We start from the raw sequence: 17,743 nt of genomic DNA, 5'->3' as shown, positions 1-17,743 counted from the left end.
TCAAATTTTTTTTTACTGCAGAAATTGCCCGAAAAAAGAAACCCCCCTGTTTTGCCCCATTTTTCCATGTGTTTCAACAACTTTTCCCACAAATTTCTTCTACACAAAGGATACACGTTTCAATGGGTTTTCCACTGCAATTTGAATTTTAAAAGTCGGTTAAAAAATAACGAAGACAAATAGGTTTTTATTCCACCGCCGAATCTTGATTTATGAGTACAAACGTTGCGTTGATCAAATGCATTTCTTCTTCGGTGTGCGTACAAGTGTTGCTGAGATCAGCGTATTCTTTTCTGCTGTGTTTATGAGCAACAATCAAATACAATCACGTGAATAAATCTTTAGTGAGTATTTGAGTATAATCTTCGGATGAAAAATACAGGATTTTTTAAAATAATTCCAGGAAAAATTCAGCTTTAATTTCCTGATTCGTTACACATTTTATCATTGCCAGATACGCATTCACTTCCGCCGGGACATATACAGGGTTATTCAGAAAAATTGTGGGGGAAACTTTAGAGTTGTTGTAATACACACCAATGCAAACAATTGTCATCAAAGAATGCATGGTTTGCACTTGCCAGCGCGTTTGCGTTTCATGTTAGAACATACATTCTTTGATAATTTTTGTCGCACCACGGTCATTTTCTGTACACGAGGGCTAATTAGACCGGGACCTACAATTTATCGTTGATTCCGAACGGCAGCCTTTTTTTTATACTCACCGAGAGGTTGGTGCGCTAACGCCTTGGTGTGGGACTCCATGCGGTAGCAGTCTTTTTCTGTGGTCGTGTAGCCGTATCTGTTGCCTGTGTCAGGAAAGTTTCTGACAAAGACGAACCGGGTATCGAACTCACGACACCTCTAAACATCCTTTTGGTACTTTAGGCGAGTATCTCATCGACTTGGGCTACCACACCCTGCATTCTTCGATGACGATTGTTTGTATTGGTGTGTACTATCACCTCTTAAAGTTTTTCCCATATTTTCTGAAATTGGCAGCGTAAAGGTTAAATAATTTTTTTCACATGTTTATATGAATTTTGTGCTCTGTGTTTTGAAACTTCATTTGCTTTTTTTTGGGGATCAGTTTGAAAACTTTTTTTTTTTCAATTTCCTCTTTATTACACCTATTTTTCATTCTTTTATTTACGAATACCGTGTTTTTCGGCATCTTCAAACACGGGGAGTTCAACGCACGTTCTGCGGGTCACGTGTGTGGTCCGAAAATCAGAATTACAGAAAGAAATACAGAAAGAAAGTCTCATTTTTGTCCCTGTTTTATTCGGGGATCCTATCGGCCCCCTTCTATAAGATATCACGAAATTAGATGAACTGCTACCCCGCGGGCTTCGTGGGAAGTTTCAATTTGTGTGTATCCCACTTTGTCTGAAAAGTTGAAGACCCCTTTCATAGGTGGCCCGCGGGCTGACTTGATATAATTATTCATCCGTTGTAATTGATATTAGTGACATTCATATGGGTTCAACTAAAATTATACCTTCATACTTTGGTTCACTATACATCATCGGAGGAGAGAGTGCAGGATATTGCAATCCTAAATAGGGATATCACTAAATTTTGCCAAAAATTGTAAGTTATTGCTTTAAATGCAATTTGCTAATCACTGCTTAAATTACTGAAGTGTGTAGAAATAAAGGGCTGCTACAAACTTGCTTGTAACTTTAATTGAAATTAATTTTTTTTTTCGCTTACAAAATAATTAATAGAAACAAATCAATTTTTGAACTTTCAAATTATTAGATCTTATTGCTACTTTTAACATTATTGAATCACTTTCTTTCAGATAAGCCTGGAAAATACCGGCTGATTGAGCTACACAATTTTTTCACGGGGCGAGCAACGTCGCCGGGTATCACCTAATATTTAATAAGAAATTAATAAGGTTTTTTTTCGTTTTTTACTTCAAAAACATCGTAATCTTGGCTCAGCCCCCCCCCCCTCCTCCTTGCGTATTCCAACTATATAGGAGCAACAGAAAAAATCCCCGGATATAAAGAATCAAAATGACTGAACCAAAAGTAATTCTTATAAGCGGCGGCTACTTTGTAGCTCCAATTTTCGCCAAAACGAGAGCCAGGTACCGGAGCCAATACGTAATTCCCCGTGTGTGTGTGTGTGTTCGTTTGAGGCAAACCTATTAAGCGTCCGGGGTACTTCTCCGGAATCTAGAATCCTGGGAAAATAATGAACTAGCTCTCGCAGCTGCGAAAATTCCAAGAAAGATCGAAAAATACCCATTTCTTAGAAAATCTTTCCTTAGGAAAAATCTGAAATAATAGCGTGAGGCACATATATTGCATCGATAGTGTTTTTCGTACCGACGATGTTCCTTTTCGTATTGAAGCTGTGCTTAATACGTCTGAGTTTCACCGGCTAGGAAACAGCAAAAAAACATCTGGAATACACAATAACACTCAAATATTATACGCAACATTTATACATTTATATAAATATTCTCGGAAGAAGTATCTAAAGGGAAATATGCCTCCCACGGGACCAGTGGAAAGTATCCACGTTTCAGGTGAGTCTAGATTTCCATGTGTGTGTGTGTATATATTCCGTGCATAAAATGTTATTGCGTCATTTTCAACGCTTTTATAAATGCGTTCAGAAACGGAAAACAACGCCCAGGGGGAAAATATAACTGCAATATTTCCTTGGAGTAATAAACGCGCTGCGGTGTTTTATTTATTTACGATTTTCAACATTGGACCGTGTGACCGGGTCCATTCGCTCGCACATTTAAGAAGCCATTAATCCTTATTGCTATTTTAAATTCCCATTCCGGTATTTAATTGCAAGTTTTGCATCTTCTATTTCATTGTGGCCCGTTAAAGGTTACAAACCTATAAAGTAGTTCAATTTTTTTTTTTATTCACAGGTGCATATAAAGTTTGCACCATTTCATTGTGAGCGTCAAAAAGTGAAAAAAAAATCACTCAAGTGGCCCAAGAAAAGTTAAAAAGCCATTGAATGATTTGTTCGAATTTGCATTCATAGGTTCATAAATTTTGCGCCATTTTATTGTGGTCCATAAACAGTAAAATAAATCACTTAAGTGGCCCGCGAAGAGTTAAAAAAATCTAAAAAGTGGTTTAAATTTCCATGCACAGAGGTATAAATTTTGCATTCTTAATTCCATTGTAGCCCGTGAAAGATTAGTAGCTATGAAGCGATTTGAATTTCTATTTATAGATGAACAAGTTTTGCAACCTCAATTTCATTGTGTCCCGTAAACAGCTTAAAAAAAATCACTCAAGTGGCCCGCGAAGAGTTAAAAAAACTATGAAGTGGTTCGAATTTCCATTCATAGATGCATAAAGTTTGCACCATTTCATTGTGGCCCTCAAACAGTCAAAAAAATCACTCAAGTGGCCCAAGAAGGGTTAAAAAGCTCTATTAAGTGATTTAAATTTCTATTTACAGGTGCATAAGTTTTGCAACTTCAATTTGATTGTGTTAACAGTTAAAAAAATCACTCAAGTTGCCTGCGAAGATTTAAAGAAACCTATGAAATGGTACGAATTTCCATTTATACAGGTACACAAAGTTTGCACCATTTCATTGTGGCCCCTCAAACAGTCAAAAAAATCACTCAAATGGCCAGAGAAGTGTTAAAATGCTATGAAAAGTTATGAAAATTTCCATGCATAGATGTATAAATTTTGCCCTATTAATTCTATGAAGTGGTTGAAATTTCCATTTGTAGGTGCATAAATTTTTCACCATTTCATTGTGGCCCTCAAACAGTAAAAAAAAATCACTTAAATTCCCAAGAAGGGTCAAAAAGCTATTAATTTCTATTTATAGGTGCATAAGTTTTGCAACTTCAATTTTATTGTGTGAACAGCTAAATAAAATCTCTCAAGTGGCCTACGAAGAGTTAAAAAAGTTATGAAGGGGTTTAAATTTCTATGCATAGGTGTATAAATTTTGCACTCTTAATTCCATTGTGTCCCGTGATCAGTTGAAAAGTCACTCAAGTGGGCCGCGAAAGGTCAAGAATCCATTAAGTGGTTTGAATTTATATTCGTGGGGTGCATGAATTTCGCACCTTTAATTTCATCGTTGCCCTCAAACCGTTTAAAGAAGGTCACTCATGTGGCCCGCGCGAATGGTTACAAACCTACGAAAGTGGTATAAATTTACATTCGCGGGAGCATAGATTTTATACATTTAATTTCATTGTGGCTCACAAACGGTTAAAAATCTATGAACAGGTTTACATTTCCGTCCATAAGTAGATGAATTTTCCACATTTAATTTCACACATTGCAGCCTTTAAACGGTTTAAATAAAATAATTCGGGAGGGCCACGAAGGGTTACAAAAAGCTTTTTATCTAAAATATCTATCTTTCTATCTAAAATACAAAAATAAGCGATGTCGGAAGGGGGTAGATCTCGAGATCGCTTTTGAGAAGAGTCATTTTACAAATTGTTATGAATAGGGTGACCATACGTCTCGCATTGTATCCCGTATTTTCCGGGACAATCCCTTTTTTTTTCTCCGTTCCGATTTTTTAGTCGAAGATTTTTTGAATTTTATTATTTAATCAAAAACATTGATACAGGTAATTTTCTACGGATTGATTGAATGCAATATTGTCATATAGAAATCACGAAAATTTCATGAATTATCGCATTGGAGGCAATATTGCATATATATTGATCACTCCTGATCACCCCCCTCCCCCAGAACCGCACCTGGTCGAGTGGTTCGAGCACTCCCAGTGTTTTGTATCACAGGACAGAGCTCTCCACCCCCCAAGTTGATTCAGAATTCAAAATCTCTTATGTAAAGCTTAGGACAACCATCCACGGGTATATATATATAAAAACAACTTCAGCTTCCCTGACAGAAATTAATAGAATCTAGAATTGATGAAAATTCGGAACCATCAAAATTTTTTTGAACGAATTTCAGAATTAATATGAAAGTCTTTAATACCTGAAGGCCCCTGTTTGACTCGAAGCCATGGGCTTAGGATTATGAGTAGCATACCGCTATCATTTGGATACCATAGTCTTGAAATCATTGAAAATAATTCTTTGAAGTTGTTTTATATTTCAAAAATGTATGTTCTTATAATGATTTTTCATCTGCTACTCATGTAGCAGAAAAATATAAAGGGAAAAAAAGGAACAGTTTTTCAATATTAGTTGAAAAAAACGCAAACATTACTTACCAATTATTTTTCCATGAAACTAACTGAATAACCACACTGATTGCATACAGGCTGTTTCGCCATAATTGACCAACCGAAAGGAATATAAATTCTATGGTTCATTTTAAAATTCAACACAAATATGAAAAATGATCAGCAAAGAGAACGGAATCAATCTGGGTAGTTGAACCCCCCAATAATGATTTTTGGGAGGGGGGGGGGGGAGGGGAGAAATACAAAAACACTAAAATTCGTATATGGACTCCAATCTAGAAATTCAAAAGAAAAAATATTGCGTTTTGACTGAGTAGCCAATTAGGAGCTGGCACTGTGACGTCACAAAACTTGCGTTCCCGTGCGAGATATACTCTCGTCTGGCCAGGGGGGTGCGGCGTCACGGGGAGTTGGGAAACATACTAAACTGTCTTTGTCCGACACAAAAACTGTGCGAATTCCCTCCACCCAACTTTATTTTTTTACACCACCGAACGTCTATTGGCATCCCCCCCCCCACCACCACAACACATCTGCTTCTCGGACCTTCATCAAACAATCAGTTAGAGCGAAAAAGAAAGTTTTGTTTTGAGGGGGGGAAAGCTTTTCAGTTTTTATGATGAATTCATTTCCCTCACAGAAATTCGCTATTATGTTGCTTTCACTGCTATGTCGCTGCAGAAACTTCACTTCAAAAATTCAAAAAAAAAGTAAATCTGGTCTTTTTAGCCATAATATAAAATGGAGTTTATGATTTAAAAGATATTGTGAATATTTTTATTTAAGTGAAATTTCTACAGCGACATAGCAGTGAAAGCAATATAATAGTGAATTTCTGTGAGGGAAATGAAATTCCTCATAAAAACTGAAACGCTTTTTCTCCCCTCAAAACCAAACTTTCTTTTTCGCTCTAACTGATTGTGTGATGAAGGTCCGAGAAGCAGATGGGTTGTGGTGGTTCGGTGGTGTAAGATAATAAAGTTGGGGGGGGGCGAATTTGCACAGTGTTTCTGTCTCGGACAAAGAGAGTTTAGTATCTTTCTCTACTACCCGTGACGCCGCACCCCTCTGGCCACAGGATAGTATATTTCGCACCCGAACGCAAGTTTTGTGACGTTACAGTGCCAATTGGCTGCGCTGTTATGACGCAATTTATTTTATTTTGAATAAATTTTTATTCAATTACATTGATGTCGGGCTATTTTATCACGCGTGCAAGCTGTGTTTGATACATTTTTAAACTTCATTTGACACAATTTATATTACATTAGCATATTTATAATAATTACAAATTTTCGGAAATTCGTGAATCTGGTCATGTCAAACCTAGAAGTTTCACTTCTACCGCGCGAGATTCTCACGCAGATTTTTATTATTCATTTATCTAAATGAATGCGCAAAACAATAAATAGAACAATAAAACGTGAAACAATACATACAGTTGAATTCATACATTACAAAGACAGTTGGTGAAATTAATTGTTCACACAAATGAAATGATTGCATCCCAAAATATTCATTAATTAACACTAACCACACTATAGGTTCGAAATTCTTGCATTGAATTTAGAATGCAAAGCAAAATGTGTGCTTTTCTTTTCATTATGCGGAAAATTCTTCTTCGTAAATATCTATCTTATAATTGTCGACAGTAAAAAACTAATCATCAAAGATAATTTGTGATTCCGCTCATTCAGAAAAAAAAAAAAAATTTCCCTTTCTCATTACTGGTTAATCCCCCAAATGCCGTTAGATGAGAGAAACTAACATCACGTCGAATTTAGATCCAAATATTACGGAATAGTAAGGAAAGAGACCTTTTCTGGATGTTATGCCGAAGTGAACTCGGAAAGAAAAGTCATCTCGTCTTCGCTGGGACCTCTTGCAAACCTGGCAAGCATGCTACCACCTACATCAATTCTGGCCATACCGTTATATTGTAATCAGTGAGATGGGTTGGAAATGAAGGCGATGTCTATCGGTAGTTCGCCTCAAGCTCGTTAGGGAAAATATCTTATCTAAATCCTCCCTCGGGTTTGAAACTGAGATCATGACAGCAACATTCACGGTGGTAAACGAGCATCTTACCACTACATCCACTCGGGAGCTCCACCTACGCCACTGGGGACATGACCCTGCTTTCTTTATTTCACGCACTGGTGTGAGGCGGTGAAGTAGAAGCATTAGTAACCTCTCTTGACTCCAACAAATGCCCTTCCCCCCCAGGTGGGACGGTAGAGAGAGATAGACTGCCTTTGTCTCAGCCCTTGAAGATATCAAGGAAACACATATTTTCCGGATATTATGCCGAGGTAAACTCGGAAAGAGGAGTCAATAAAGCAGGGATAAGAAGGGTAGGTTCGTGTCTCCTGTGGTTTGGATGGTAGCGTGTTTTCCTGGAATGCAAGATGGCCTAGGTTCGAGTCCCGGTGGAGACCAGGTGACGTTTCGAGTTCACCTCGGCATAATATCCAGAAAATATCTGTTTCCTTGATATATTGGGCTGAGAAAAGAGCCGTCTATATCTCTCTTCACGGAGTAAATTTCTTTGAGTTACATAGAAAAAGGTGCAGAATTTACTAATTGACATTTTTAAAAGATTGGGGATCCATATTCAAATTTTAATTTTTGTATTTCCTCCCCCCCAACAATGATTTTTTTTGGTTGGGGGAGGGGTAGGTTCAACTATCACAGATAAATTCGGTTCTCTTCACTGATCATTTTTCATGTTATTGTTGAATTTTAAAATGAACCATATAGAATTTTATATTCCTTTTGGACAATTATGTGGTGAAACAACCTGTATACCTATTCTCAACGAAATTCGTTTTAATATGAATTGTAATAATGTTAGATCAAATTGTTTATTTTCCTTCAAGTCTTACCAATATTGGTCAGATACTGTGTTGTATATACTGCTTCCTCGACATATTGATATTTTCTATTCTGTACCACTGGTTTCAGGAAGTATGTTTTGTAATTGTATTCTTGAGTAGAGTTTTTTGTATTTTATTTGTTTTGTGTATTTTATTATTTTATTAGTACAAGCTGTTATTGGGTTTTGGCCTGTTTCTTTGTGGCTTTTTTTTTAGATAAATAAATAAAACCCACACAAAAGATTCAACGTCCGCTATGCAGACTGTCTGACAAATTGTTTGTACAGCAGATATCTTTGCAACTATTGACTTTAGAACAATATTTTCAATTACAAAATTTTTTAAATGACATGCAGTTACTTGAAATATCTTAAGTTTTCCAAGTAGTCATATGCATAAACATGTAGAAGAATTTACTTTTTATGTAGACCCTGTATGCTAAAACTTCCAACCAGTGAAATGTAAATCGCGCTCTTAGAAGTCATTTACAAAAATTGTATATTTTTAAATGTAATAGTAATGGAGATATTTGACTTCGAAGTTTTCATCATTTTGTCGCCAATGATTGAGGGTGTGGTTCACAAATTGCGAAAAGTAAAGTAAATACAAAGTTGTGGCAATTCTGTAATTATCAAAAAATGTAATTTTTATTCATTGCGAGTATAAGAAATGAAATGGTTCAGTACAAAGTATGAAAGACTGCATACCAAGCGGAGATGGATGGAGTTCGGAAAAAAAATTCACAGGCCCACAGAAGCATGCAAATTTCTGCTTTAAATGAGGAAAACCATTTTACCCACATTTAACGCCTTTCCCCCCCCCCCCAAAATTTCCTCTGTTTTTGAATTCCAATATCTCAGTGAATATTGCACTTAGAAAAGTAGAACTTCTTTTGTTGGCATCAAGAAAGACAGGGCAACAACTTTTTAATCGGGTTTCTGAACATAGGGTGTGTCGGTATAAAAACTTAATTTTTTTATTTTAATAACTATACAACCCCTCGCAACATGGATGACATATCTGAGTACCACCAAAACCTCCTAGATCGACTAGATAGTAGTATCTAGGAGGCTTTGGTACTACACGTTATACGAAAACTTTTTCCTAATTGGAAATATACCTCTAGGATCAACTAAAATGTCATACCCCTGTTTGGTATGCACCCTGTATATGATAATTCATACATGTATTATATCACTATATCGGGTACGATCGTAAAATTTGTTTTCATTATATCGGGGTGCAACTATATTCATCACATATGCTAGACTAGTTTAGAAATTTTTTCATATCTATCAATTCACCAATAACACAAGGGTATTTATGCATAATCACAGATTAAGGCTATAAATTTCAGGTATTTATTACCAATGATACACACACAGGCGCGCGCGCGCGCACGCACGCACGCACTTGGTTATGTATAATCACTGGTAAAAATGATGTTTTCAGCATTAATGAAATTTACCAACGACGCTTGGTTAATATGCATATTTACCGGTAAAAGTGATATATTCGTCAAACATGCCAAAATGATTGGCAAGAATCGGCTATTATACAATAACCGATTCATCACATTTCTCGTAACACATACAGGGTAATTCAGAAAAAGTGGGAAAAACTTCAAGAGGTGACAGTATACACACCAACACAAACAATTGTCATCAGAGAATGCATGGTCTAACATGAAACGCAAACGCGTTTCGAAACAACCGCTCTGCAAACGTTAAAGCGGCATTCCTGTTGAAATTTAACGGGAGAAAACACCATGCATGTGAATTTATTCCAGCGTGCAACTGTTCTTACAGTTGTAACGTACGGGATACTGGCGCACTTTAGTAATACTGAGTCCGCGCCTTTTATTCAATGTGAAGCAGATTTGTATACGATTTTTTCTTCTTCCCCAGTTTACATTTGCATGCATATGGTGTTCTTTTTCTCTGGTAAATTTCAACAGGAATGTCGTTTTAACGTTTGCGGAGCAGCCGTTTCGAAACGTGCTAGCGCGTTTGCGTTTCATGTTAGATTCTTTGATGACAATTACTTGTATCGATGTGCATTATCGCCTCTTTCCCCAACTTTTCTGAATCACCCTGTATACAGGGTGCATAGCAAACGGGGTATAGCAATTTTTCTGGTGAACTATTGATCCTAGAGGCATACTTCCAATTAGAAAAAGTTTCCAAATGACGTGTAGTACTCAGATATGTCATTCATGTTTTAAGGGGTTGCATAGCTGTTAAAATAGAAAAATTAACTTTTTATTATACATTTTCCATGCACTCCAAAACCCAGTTGTAAAGTAGTTGCCCTGTCTCTCCTGATGCCAACAAAAAAATCCATATTTCTAAGTTCAATATTCACTGAGATATTCGAATTCGAAGAACAGAGAAAATTTGGGGGAAAAAAAGCGTTAAATGCGGGTAAAACGGTTTTTCCACATTTAATGTTGTCTTTTTCCTAAATTACCACCGTTTATCGTAATTGAATATCTCAGCGAACATTGCACTCAGAAACGTGGAATCTTTTTTAGTTAGTCGGCATCAGGGGGAGACAGGACAACAACTTTCTAATTGGGTTTTGGGGCACACGGGGACTGTATAAAAAGTTTTTTTTAATTTGATTTTTCAATAATTATACAATCCCTTGAAACATGACATATCTGAGTACTACACGTTGTTTGGTTGGAAACTTTTTCTAATTGGAAGTATACCTCCAGTACCAATGGTTCGCCAGTAAAATGTCATATCCCTGTTTGCTATGTACCTTGTATATGGACTGAGTGGGAGAAGAATGTTGCTGTACTTTCTGTAAGTTTGTTTCTTTGCACTAAGTCTGATTATGCAAAGAAAACATTGCCGTGTCTTTCGTATCCATTGGCAAGAAATCGAAAAGAAGCTGTCGTTTTGCTAAGAAATACACAGCATCCGAGGATAACGTCACTCTCCGCTATCCATACAAAAGGTTTTAACAGCTGGCTGATGCGAAGATATACTTTGGAAAGAGAAAAAATTCAACTGTGCCCTGCGAGGAATCGAGCCCACGTCCTTTCACTTTCCGGGTGAACGTCCTAGACCATTAGACTACAGAGACAACGAATTTCTCGATGTTTCCTTAAAGCTCGTGTACACTGAATGGGACCGTACATGGACGGTCGGACCTAACTCGAGCCAAAGCTCACAATTGCTGACAATGACACCAGATGGCGACTTAACCGAGGATGATGTTACTCTCCGCTATCCATACAAAGGTTTTTAACAGCAGGCTGGATGACACATTTTGGAAGGACGTGGATTCGATTCCCCACAGGGGCACAGTTGAATTTTCTCTCTTTCCAAAATATATCTTTGCATCAGCCTGCTGTTAAAAACCTTTATAATGCATAGCATACAATCAGGTTCAAAGATCATGTGTAAATGGTTAGAAAAGGGACGCTACCAAATGAACTTAATTCATCTAATATTTCTTGTACAGCATCAGAGGATGTAAAAATAGCTTTTTTGTTGCTATTTTGGAAATAACCCCCATTAGCCAATTTGTGGAGAAACGTTTGATCACTGGAAACAAATTTACGACGTATTCGAATTCATAAAAAATTCATAGAATTCATAAATTTTTTTACGTTTTCTTTTCTTTTGAAATGAATGAAGATAGATGATCGTATCAACGAATAGTTCGGCACCTAGGTCCAATAAATTGTTTCTACGGGCAGTACCTAATTGTTTACACAGCAGATATCTCTGCAACCGTTGACTTGAGAAACATACTTTCAATTACGAAAAGTTCTTAAATGAAATGCGGTTGCTCAAAATCTCAAAATTTGTTTGAGGTGTCGTATCAGTATAATCCGAAGAAATAACCTTGAACAGTAATTTTACTCCTCCCAAAAATTTTCAGCGGTGTTTCTCTGTTAAAAATAGAGGGGTATTTTTTTATTTACCAGTGAGAAATAACTCTATATTTATGACTTTGCATATATACGCTCTAGCGAAGGAAAATCTCTATCTCCTCTGTAGCTTAGTGGTCAGAGCACTCGTCCGGCAATCGAGGGACCCGGGTTCGACTCCCGGTAGAGGCAGAGATGAGTTTTTTCCTTCCTTGAAAAATTAACATCTAAAATAATAAATATCTTCACAACATCCAGTCTTCCGTATATCTTGTATTAACAAGTGGAGAGCGACATTCATGTCATATATATAGCCCTCTGGTGGCTCGTCGTCCATGAGCTATTAGCTGATCGGTTTCACCGTCCATTGCACGGTTCCGTTCGGCATATATACGCTCTAGCGAAGGAAAATCTCTATCTCCTCTGTAGCTTAGTGGTCAGAGCACTCGTCCGGCAATCGAGGGACCCGGGTTCGACTCCCGGTAGAGGCAGAGATGAGTTTTTTCCTTCCTTGAAAAATTAACATCTAAAATAATAAATATCTTCACAACATCCAGTCTTCCGTATATCTTGTATTAACAAGTGGAGAGCGACATTCATGTCATATATATAGCCCTCTGGTGGCTCGTCGTCCATGAGCTATTAGCTGATCGGTTTCACCGTCCATTGCACGGTTCCGTTCGGCATATATACGCTCTAGCGAAGGAAAATCTCTATCTCCTCTGTAGCTTAGTGGTCAGAGCACTCGTCCGGCAATCGAGGGACCCGGGTTCGACTCCCGGTAGAGGCAGAGATGAGTTTTTTCCTTCCTTGAAAAATTAACATCTAAAATAATAAATATCTTCACAACATCCAGTCTTCCGTATATCTTGAACTCTATATTTAAAAAAATACCTAAAATTTGAAGGAGTATTTTCAATCCTCAACGAAATTTGGGAAGGAAGGGGTAAAATTGAATTTTAATGCGTGAATCGCGCATCTGGATGCGTATTGGCGAACACTGGGTGGTATGAAGTATGAGAAATAGGAAATTAACTTTCCATACAGTTCTCTGATGTTAAAAGTTCCAATTATTCAAATGTAGATGCCGCTCTGAAAAAAGTCATATTTCTAATGAATTTTTTAAATGCAATAATTTATCGAGGTATTAAATATATGAAATCACTATGATTTGGCAACTTATCACTGTATTGGCTCGTTTTGATTCATTCGAACGTCATCATTTTTAATACATAAGTAGAGTGAACTCAACCATTTTATTTCTTTATTCACATAGATAGCAATTGCATTTTCTGGCAATTATTTTGACAATTGCAGAATTTTTACAACTTTGAATTAAATTTACGTTTCGCAATTTGTGAACCACACACACTCAAGCATTGGCGACAAATGCTGAAAACTTCAAAGTCTAATATCTCCATTAATATTGCGTTTAAAAATACGCAATTTTTTTCAATAACTTCTCAGAGGCGCATTTACATTATTTCACTAATTGGAGTTATAGCAAACGGGGGTCTACATAAAAAGTTAATTTTTCTATTTTTTTTTTGTGCATACAACCCCTTAAGAAAGTTTATACATTTTGAGTAACAGCGCGTCATTTGAAAACTTTTTGTAATTTAAAGTATGTTTATAAAGTCAACGGTTGCAGAGATAACCACTGTGCAAACAATTTGGGACCGCCTATATTGCAGAAGTGGTCTTCAAACCCTGGCCCGTGGGCCAAATGTGGTTATCGAAGCTTTTTTGCCGTAGCCCGCCACCCATTTAGAAAATAAAGCTATTTAATATACAAAAACGATTAAATTATGTAAAAAAAAAATCGTAAAAGAGCCTGGCCGCTTAAATCCGTACTGCTGTATTTAGAACTGTGAGATACTTTCCAGATTCAATAGTAAAGCTGTGCATTTAGTACATGAAAAGGGCCACCGTAATGAATTCGGGGGGGGGGGGGACAGAGCCAAAACACTTTTTGAGAACTATGACTTCATACAGGCTACAAGCAGTGCCGTCTTAAGGCACCCGGGCACAATCCGTGGAGCATGGGCGGAGATATGGGGGGGGGCATTGCTTCCCCCACCCCCCAGAGTCAAAGGTTAAGTTGACTGATCAAATGTGTATATGCATATATGAATTGACATCATCATCGTGCCTTCCAGAAATAATTACCGTGCCCCCCCCCCCCAGACTTCCAAGTCTATTCCGCCTATGCCATGGAGGGGGGAAGGTCTCAAAAAAATGAGATCTGGTTGAAATTTTTGAGAATTTGCCTGGTAGGGACTCAGAAAAATCACTTTTCCCGGAGACACATGATGCTTTTAAGACGCTCCTGGCTACAAACTGCATATTTCGATAGGCCGATATTTGGCATCCCATCCAAAAGGTATAGATAAGTACAGAATTCGCATAAAAATGCTGAAAAACAATTTAATGATAAAAACACTGAAATCAGTTTAGAATTGTTGAAAGAAAATAATTTCATAATTGATGAAAAGTTTTTATAATTAACTGAAAAAACAACTACAGAACTAATGATAGCAACAATTGCATCACTACTGATAGGAATAATTTCAGAATTATTTAGAGTAATTTCAAAATTGTTAAAAGTGATAGTTCATGAAAAGAATTAAGAATTTGTCGGAAAAAAAATAATTTCATAATTAATGGAAATTTGAAATTAATGAAAAAATAATTTCAGAATTACTGACACAAATTTCGGAATGAATGAAAAAGTTGTTACGGAATCATAAAGACAAATTTCAGATTTAAGGTATCCGACTACGTTGAAAACGTCATTTTGGAAGAAAATATCACAATTTCCATTTTTTATGAAAAAGCCCTATTCTTTTTATATTAAAAAACAGGCCTTGTTTTGTTTATATGATGCTTAGAATGAAAGTTACGTCCACTTCAGAGTTGCGTTTTTTACATACAAGTGCAATACGTGAATTAAAAACTGTAAACACGCTTAATGAAGAACGTTATTTTTGATATTTTACTCGAGTTTGAAACATGATTTCAAAAAATCGGTTCATAGTATCATTACCAAATTTTGATATGATATTCTACTATATATTGTTGGGGTTATGAACTGAAATCTAAGGCCTATCACGTATATTTGTCTAATTACAATGTTTTATAGATAATATGTGGAATGAAATTTCAAAAAATGTACCCGTACATTAACAGATTTGAGTGTAACTTATGGGCATATCATACAATCCAGTAAGTTTTGGTCCATAACTTGCACCATTACTAGCTAAATGTACTGTAAAAATAACAAAAAAAAATTCGTTCGTAGATATTTTTGCAATCGTGTATCGAATATTACACGACTTCTCGAAAGACTGGTTATATTTTTGGAGATGATGATAAAATGGAAGAAAATTCATCTTTGCCCCCCACGCGGACTCAAACCCCAATTTCTCGTTTGTCGGACGAGTGCTCTATTAACTAAGCTATGAAAGCAGATAGAATATTTCTCAATTGGAGCGTATATTGTTTAGTTGGTAAAGCACTCATCCGGCAAACGAGAGACAGATGGGGGCAGAGATGAATTTTCTCTTCTTTGTTATCATCATCTCGAAAAATATAACCAGTCTTTCGAAGAATCTTGTATTAACAAGTGGAGAGGACATTTCTACATATACGAATTTCGCTTAAAATTTGACATAAAAATTAATTTTTTTCATAAAATTGGCATAGATAGTCCAAAATTTACTTCTGTTTTCATCATTTCGAAACACTTTCTATCAAAAAATGGCACATTAAAATTCACTCCAGTACCATTTTATGGAAAGGTGCCTCTAGAACGTAGTCGGATACCTTAATGCAGTGGTTCTCAACCGGTGCTCCGCGGAGTCCTTGGTGCTCCTTGTGCATTCTACAGGGGCCCCGTGGACGCTCGGGGAAAATAAAAAAAAAAGCCAGTAAAATTTAAAAAACACCAAATTCAATGAAAGAAATTATTTCAGAGTAAACAAAGAAGTGTTCAATATAATTCAGGGTTCATTGTTCGAACGGGGAATACCACGGATATGTATTGGTGGCCCGCGGGCTTCATGGAAAGTTTTAATATTTGGACCGAATGTCTGGAAGGCTAAAGACACCTGCTGTATAGTAGCATTTGAATTTTTTTTTGGTGACTGGAGATTTTGACATTTTTCAATATTTTCATATCGCAAAACCATAAAGAATTTCAGTTCTACGAATATTGAAAAATGTCAAAATATTGAAATTATTATTTAAGACAGAAGAAGAATTACAGATCTTGATGAAGTGTGATCTAATCACCCAGAAATGACCATGAAAAAAAAAATCACGTTTTTTTCTCTACTTCCTTGTCTCATTAAATCTGAAATAAGTGGAAAGGAAAAACGCGATTGTTTTTTTTTTTTTGCTTTCGTGCCAACGAACGATCGATCGATCCGATCGATCACGTCCCTCTCTCTCTCACTCTACATCGCTGCATAAGAGAGCCACACGAGCGAGCACACCATATGCTTGAATGGCTCTTTCCTAATTGCCGAGAACCTCGAGGATGCGCAGAAGTGTTGAAGGTTAAAAGACCTCCTTCCTTCAGGCTGAATTGCATTTACAGACTTGGCGGCATTCGACACCAAATGGGCGTTTGATTCCGGGACAACCACCCCCCACCCCCACCACCTTTTTTTTTCAATGTCATTTACGATGACGTCATTACGATGGCTGTCTTCTAAGAAGATATGATACTCTCTCTCGAGATAACACTTTCGGTTTTAAATTATTCAATGAATTGATATCGGGTGAAACGGTGTATTTTTACGTTGTAGTACTATATGTGAAAAGATCTCTTTCTACATATTTACAAATAGCATGTGCTATCGTGCTTTATAACGAAATTTCGTTATAAAGGAATTCCAGGTTCTTTCATTGTTCATATATAAACTTATCTGGGTGACTAGAAAAGTGTTCGTTAAAACGAGATTTTCGCTACAACAGTATTCGTTAAAACGGGATTCGACTGTATTTTAATGAAGAATCGATATATATATAGAATATGTAGACTATGTGTGAGGAAAAGAAATATTCAACGAAAGGAAAAAGTTAAATTTTTCACCACTAGGTTAGTGTCAGTTTAATTACACTTCCCACCTTCGACGTGCAAATGCGAGCCGTTTTCCCCGTTAAAACTCTCGTCACAGATAGCAACAAGCCCTACAACGTCACAGTTTTTCCAATCATTACATTTCACTCATAGTTAGACAAATTGATGGAAGATGGCGGCACTACACATAACAAGCATTACACAAAAACAAAACTTTTGTGTTAGGTTTGCAACACGCACATTCCATTATGTACCAATTCGCTAGAAGTTCCGCAGAAGAATATGGACGTGGTGCAAGCGTGGTTTAGTACAGTCGAATCCCATTATAACGAACGCCAAAAGACCGGAGGAATCACTTCGTTAAAACGCAATTTCGTTATAAAGGAATTCCAGGTTACCTAGCATTGTTCCTATGCAAACTTATTTGGGGGATTAGAAAAGTGTTCGTTAAAACGAGATTTTCGCTATAACGGTATTCGTTTAAACGAAATTCGACTGTAGTAGTGGTTTAATTATAATGAATGGCACTACCCCGACCTATCTCGCCCCCGTTGTGCGGTGGACGTATTTCATTAAAACTTGGTATGTACTTTATTATGACATTGGAAAAACTGCAATAAAAGAATTAAAACTGCAATAAAAAAGCGCAACTTTTTCACCTGGTGGTCGAAAATTAAACTTTTTTTAAATCGAATCTTTCTTTTTCCCCCC

The 17,743-nt window shown here is 36.7% G+C and overlaps 1 protein-coding gene across 1 annotated transcript in view; it reads left to right on the top strand.

Annotated features, from left to right (window-relative positions):
* The first annotated feature begins 2,149 nt into the window (after positions 1-2,149).
* The window catches only part of Syt4 (Synaptotagmin 4), an 83,720-nt gene continuing 68,126 nt past the window's right edge, over positions 2,150-17,743 (top strand). The window contains exon 1 of the mRNA XM_089255789.1: positions 2,150-2,545. Within this exon, the coding sequence (XP_089111915.1) occupies positions 2,506-2,545 (40 nt within the window). The 5' untranslated portion in view covers positions 2,150-2,505. The remainder of the gene's footprint in view (positions 2,546-17,743) is intronic.

Source organism: Pholcus phalangioides, unplaced genomic scaffold (genome assembly GCF_987345545.1).
Source record: "Pholcus phalangioides strain wild (caught in Gottingen) unplaced genomic scaffold, Ppha-v1.0 ptg000172l_1, whole genome shotgun sequence".
Classification (NCBI taxonomy): Eukaryota; Metazoa; Arthropoda; class Arachnida; order Araneae; family Pholcidae; genus Pholcus; species Pholcus phalangioides.
The sequence above is the reverse complement of the archived record's forward strand: the minus strand, read 5'-3'. Positions and strand labels throughout refer to the sequence as shown.